The sequence below is a fragment of the Leuresthes tenuis genome, unplaced genomic scaffold, assembly GCF_036924035.1.
Source record: "Leuresthes tenuis unplaced genomic scaffold, fLeuTen1.0.hap1 SCAF_2, whole genome shotgun sequence".
Classification (NCBI taxonomy): domain Eukaryota; kingdom Metazoa; phylum Chordata; class Actinopteri; order Atheriniformes; family Atherinopsidae; genus Leuresthes; species Leuresthes tenuis.
The window spans coordinates 11,456,232-11,462,272 of record NW_027325356.1 but is presented as its reverse complement, the minus strand read 5'-3'; the positions used below and the strand labels follow the sequence as shown (position 1 = coordinate 11,462,272).

The 6,041-nt window shown below is 42.3% G+C and overlaps 1 protein-coding gene across 1 annotated transcript; it reads left to right on the top strand.

Moving 5' to 3' along the window:
- The first annotated feature begins 324 nt into the window (after nt 1–324).
- Nucleotides 325–4,117, top strand: LOC140301630 (retinoblastoma-like protein 2). Its single transcript, XM_072380184.1, has 12 exons — nt 325–478; nt 894–997; nt 1,126–1,229; nt 1,377–1,514; nt 1,617–1,772; nt 1,872–1,910; nt 2,000–2,176; nt 2,386–2,457; nt 2,654–2,714; nt 2,883–3,028; nt 3,162–3,329; nt 3,439–4,117. Exons 1-12 carry the CDS (start codon nt 420–422, stop codon nt 3,649–3,651), a joined length of 1,437 nt encoding a protein of 478 aa, XP_072236285.1. The 5' UTR covers nt 325–419; the 3' UTR covers nt 3,652–4,117.
- Nucleotides 4,118–6,041: the final 1,924 nt, after the last annotated feature.

Sequence of the window (6,041 nt, the reverse complement as noted above, 5' to 3'; positions counted from 1 at the left end):
ATATCTTGAGTTTTTTGTTTTTTTTAAAGTGACAAATCAGGAATTTATCTTTAAAACGATGAACCCAGTCATACCACAGCCATTTTCTGTTCTCCCAGCATGATTGATTTACGTTTCGTAAAAAAGGGGAAACACAAAAACGGGGAATTACTAACACCGACTACAAAAAAAGGAAAGAAAAGTCTGTCCTTTAAAATATAAGGAATCGCACCTGTAGACACCTTTTAAGTATATTTGCTGTGAAATCAGGCCTTATGAAAATACGGCGCCACCCCCTGACTCACATCACGATACATGAAGCATTCACAGAAAATATTAGTTTTATGTGCCAGCTCAATATTTCTGCTGTTCTTTCCCCTTGTTTAGGAGCCCACTCTCCCACCCACTTCCTGCTCTAAGTCCCGTGAGTGAGAGTCGCCATGGCCACGGAAGCATGGCCGCTGTCTGGCCCCAGCAACAATCTGATCACTCTGCTCAGGTTAGCGCTCCAGCCACACTGAATTATTTAGACACACAGTGGCCATTTTACAAGAGAAACTACACTGCCAACACAACAGTTAATAGTTACAGTAAACTAAAACGGGCCATCGGTTTCACAGAAAACACAGCCTCTCTGCTACATTACTGTATCTAATAAGATTACAGATAACATTAGTCACTGGCCGACTTAACCTTGGTGCAAGGCATGCAGGGTGTGGTGTGGACTGGTAATGCTTTGCTGGTAAGGTTTATGCCAACTCTACATTCTTCATGAAAAGTTGCTGTTGCAACATACAAATCTTGTTTGCTTTTTTTGTGGGGTTTTTTTCTACAACATAATACAGTTGGCTTTTTCCCTCATTATAATTTTTTTTAACCCTTTTCACAATCTTTTGATGATTCCTTGAATTCAGGGCCTGCCCCAGCGATCCAACAGAAGAAATGAAAGCAAGGCTGAGTCACATGCTGCACGAGTTTGTGCAGCACCACAGAAACGATAAGATGAGATGGACCAAAGGTACGGGGCCCTCACACTGTGGTTGCCTTATGGCCTAAATATTGAAGATGAGCAGCGTTATCACCGGTGTGGGGGGGGTCAGGTTGTTGACATTGTATCACATGTGATTTATGTGTTGTCGTTCACAGAGTCGGTAGAAAAGTGCTGCTGCGAGGCTGAAGAGTGGTATTACAACATTTTGGAACTCCTCCTCAGTCAGGGGAGCAGAAGCCAGGGTGGCGTTGACATCTCAGTGAGTGCCCCCCCCTGTGGTCACAGCTGGGGCTGTTGATTAGTGAGGTTGCACAGAGTTCTGCATGTTGTGCTGGACTATGTATGCTTTTTACATTTTTACCCAGAGGTAATTAATTTGTTCTTCTGACATAATATTCTGCTACAGGAAACCTTGTGGAAAGACAATTTCCAGCGCTATCTGGTGGTCTTGTGTCTGGAGTTTGCCATATCATCAAACCAGCTGCCGTGTGACATCACAAAGCTCCTTCAGATCTTCAAACTGGCTGCATACATAGTCCCGCTGGTGTGTTGCCTCTCAAAATCTGCTCGTAGATCTGCATTTAGCGACATCCCATGCCCCTTTTTAACTCTAAGGATGTTTTTTTCCCTCTCCTGTGGCTGATAGGTGATAGAGCTGATGTTGTGGTTTGGGCTGGATTTGTCACACGATGTAATCAGACACCTCATCCCAGTTGAATACAACATTTTGGAAAGCTTAGCCTGGACCGGGGACTCGCCTCTGTGGAAGAAAATTGAAGGCGGTCTGCCTTCCTCCCAACAGGTCCGCAGTAACACACAAAAGCTCTTTATGCATAGATGGACAAAGAGCTTTATCATGATCAGAACAGCTGGATGATTACAGTTTATCTCTCTCACGCAGGTGATCCCTCCGAACCCCAACAGCTGGTTTGCTTGCAAAGTGAGCTCATTTGTCCACAGATCCACACGAGAGTCGCCGTCACTGTTACTCGACTGGTTTAGTGCAGCTTTGCTTTCTTTTCACCTCAGGTTTACAAGCTAATGGCAAAGCGTTTGAGTGAGCTGTGTTCCAAACTAGAAATTTCTGATGCGCTGAAGTTAAAGATCTGGGCCTGCTTGGAGCATTCGCTGGTCCGGTACACCAGCCTCATGGTAGACCATCACCTGGACGAGATGCTGCTGCTCGCCGTCCACTGCATGGCAAAGGTGGGCTCCGATTTATCTGCAAGCGCTCCCAGCTCTTTATGTGTTGGTGGGCATGCAAGGACGTTCTTTGCAAGTGTCTTATTTTCATCGACACTTAGAATTGAAAGAAAAATCTGAGGATTTTTTGAATGCGTCAGATTCTGAAACCTGGTGTTGGTTCCTGATTTCAAATATCGTGTTAACTTGTGGAATTAACATCGCTTTCACAGATAACCAACACCAATCTCACCTTCATCAACATAGTGAACTGCTACGAGTCTCAGTCTTTTGCCAACAAAAAGGTAAGTTTTGTTATTTAGGTTGGATTTTTTTTTTTTTAAATGAAAAAAGCTAATGAAGAAGAGATTGGAAAAGATGGAGTCGTCCCACTTTTCGTGTTTTTGGCATCTGTGTGCATTAGCATTTGGCTCAAAGCACTGCTCCGCCAAGTTGTGTGTTTGAGCTCGGTATTTCTCAACAGAGGGCTTCTGTCCTCAGGTCTGTGAAGACATGCTCCTCTTGAAGAGTGTTGTGGAAAATCATCCCACAGAAGCCAACGGTAATGCTCTCATCTGCATGTGGCTGTTGACAAAAAAGGGGAATTAAAAGTATAATTACTGTGCAAATATCCGATGTACACACACACTGTCTATATAATCCACATTAGCATAATAATGTAATTATACATTAGAATGACTATGAAAAGTCATCGTTATATTTTTTACAGATTCAGGAGACCACAGAGCTGCCATATTGACCCCCTGCACGCCATCGGAGCAGGAGAAGGAGGAGGAGAAAGATGAGGTCAGCTTTTACCAGGACTACAGCAAGAAGATGCAAGACTTTGCCAAGCAGTTTGCCCCAAACTTTGGGGTAAGGGAATCATTTTAGTTGGAAGCGTTACCGATCTAATGAGAGAAGAGAGTTACAAGCCGATGTAGCAAAAGGAGAAAAAGAAAGGCACCATTTTATTGCATTATATGCTAACACTTTATTTGTTGTCCAGGGAGAGACTCCTCCTCAGTCTCCATACCCCAAAGAGCTACTGGCAAAAAAACCCGCTTTCAGTCACCCCCACTTGTTGAACAGCCACATTTTTATCTCACCGCTGAGAGAAACCATCTCTCCTATCAGATCCGGACTCTGCTACAACTTCGGCTCAAGCCCCTCAAAGGTCTGCGGACAGGACATTTTCCCTCTGCATTTTGATGCCATTATAAGAGCTGAAAATGATTGATTTAAATCGTGAAATAATGGAATACATTTCCCTGCTTTTCTCACAGTGCCTGCGTCAGATGAACAACATGATGAAAACAGGCACTTCCTGCACCAGGGCCCGCTGTGCATTATCATTTGATCCAAAGAATAAAGCGGAGGAGGGAGAAGATGGTCCTTCATCCAAAAGGGTTCGCTCGGACGATCAGTCGGTGTTGAAGAATTTACTGATGAATGTGGTCAACGATCGTGCAAAAGTAGGGAATCAGGACCAAGCCTAGCCTTTTCCACTTAGGAACTCTAACCTGCAGTGTATTCCAGGGGAGCATGAGTTCTCTCTATGTTCTTCTTTCTGACTGTGCAATGGTGGCAAGCATTAGAGGGGAAGTACAGCGCACCTTAGCTTTTCTTTAAGGGGATCTTTTAAGATACTGCCTTTAGGCCACGTTCTCTTTTGGCTCATTGTCCTAAAATTTCTTCTCCTCTCTCTTGTACTTTTTAGATGCGTTGGAAACCATGTGAATATTCTTAGATACGAAACTTAAACCCCTGCTAATCTGGAAAAAAAAACCGCACACTTTGAAAAACACTTCTTTGAAACATCGGCTACAAATAGAACCAGGGTTCTTTAACGAAGATAATTAAGCTGCACGAGTCATATTTGAAACAAAAATATGAATATTCAACTTAAAACATTTCAACAAGATTCCCATCTGGGCTTTGACTTGGCCACTCAGTTTTTTTTTTTGCTCATTCTTTGCTGGTTTTGTTGAAAAAGTCTGAATTATTTTCTTAATCTTTAAGTACTTTCTTCCAGAATTCACAGTTGAATCAGTGACTTTAAGGTTCCTCATTTGGGAGACAGCAAAACAACCCCAATGACATTTCCAGCCCCATGTTTCACAGCTGATATAAGCTTAATTTGGTATGAGCAACACGGGGACGTGTGTTGCAGCCAAACAGCTGTGTGTGTTCTGGGGCCTGTACTATGAAGCAGGATAAGTGGCTCAGTGAGTTAACTTCAGGTTCAACTCTGGATTTTCAGTATAATTTCTAACTGGGTGGTGTCAGCACGGCAGGTAACGCTTAAAATGGTTATATTCTGAGGTAAGATATCAACACAGGTAATAATATCGCATACTGACTACTCGGGGTATGGCCTGCTATGTTGTTTTTACTGAGAACATTTTTCATGTCGGCAGAAGACCATACTTAGCCTAAAACAGACCGGTTACTCTAGATTTGGATTTGGAAGATTTGGATCTTATGTTATCCTATTTCTTAAGATAATCCCTCAACCATGGACGATTTACTCGCTGTTTCCTCTAAAGTGAGTGTGTCAGACTCTCCATATTGCATCAGAAGATCTCTTGTCCACCCCTCCTTAAAATATATATTTTTTGTTTGTTTGTTTTTGCTTAAAAAGATCATTTGAACCTAGGCTAATTAAAATCACTGGACGATTGAAACCCTTTTTATTACCTCAGTTTAGAGCCTTCAGAACAAAATCAGCTTAGACATTCACAGTTATCCCGCTGACTGCTTTTAATCGCTTCTCTGCGTGTTCTTTGTTTGGTACATAGAGCAACTAAGACAGCCAGTGTTGCATCAGACAGAGTAAGACCTGAGAAAAGACCTGCAGCACAATCGCAGTCGTATATCATCAGATCTGGATCATCATGCTGAACTGATGTGGCAGTGATATGGATCAAATTGATTCACATAAAGCATTATTTTTATTTTTTTTGTCTTTCCGCTTTGGCTGCAGTAATTAAGGTGCTTATACAGATATACAGAATAACTGTGATTGGTCATCTGATGGCAGCAGCACCTGTTTTACATTCCCAGGGTTTGAAAACCCGGGTTGACTTGCCGAGGAGATAATCGGCGTCATAGTTGTGCTCTTATGTATGTAACCCTGGACATGTTCAGCCTGCTTCATAGTACAGGCCCTTTGTCTCTGTGTCTGTAGGGTCACTGGCAGTTTAGTTCTGCTTGAACATGCTTTTTGTCCTCCTTAGCATGCCTGACACGCAGGTCACTTTGTGCAGCCCTTTTCTGCTTGTAGACGCGTGCACTTTGACTCCCACAGCTGCCAGAATGAACTGTAGATCTGTGGAGAGTCTTCTTTTCTCATCAGATTCTCCGCTTTTATTGGGACACTCCAATTTCTTGAAATCTGCACCACTTGTAGATGAAGGTGTCCAGATTGGAATATTTTAATCTACTGTTTCCGGTAGTTTAAGATCAAATTTTACATTCCTTTTCAGAATTTTTTCCTGAAGGCCTTGGGCGTGTTTTTAGAGCTTTAAATAATGAAACCACTTGACTTCAGCAACGCAGACTCGACCCTCGTCAGATACGCAGCTGGTGTACCTGTCTGTTCCATCAGGTCTTAGTGGGTTGAGTAAGACTGGCTCCACATGACACTCTGTGGAGAGGCTCTAATACTTTATCACTTTATCTAAAAGCCCTGATTTTAATTTAGTGTAATTGATAGTTTGAGGAATGTCCATTTGCCTATTCTGTTATTTATACATTTATGTTATTCAAATATTTTTAAATGATTTTGATTAAGTTTTGGATCAGTGTGAGACCCAAAAAAACCCAGTGCATGTATTTTCAACTTGAAAATAGTCTTACGACTTTAACAGATCCTTTCAGGTGACAT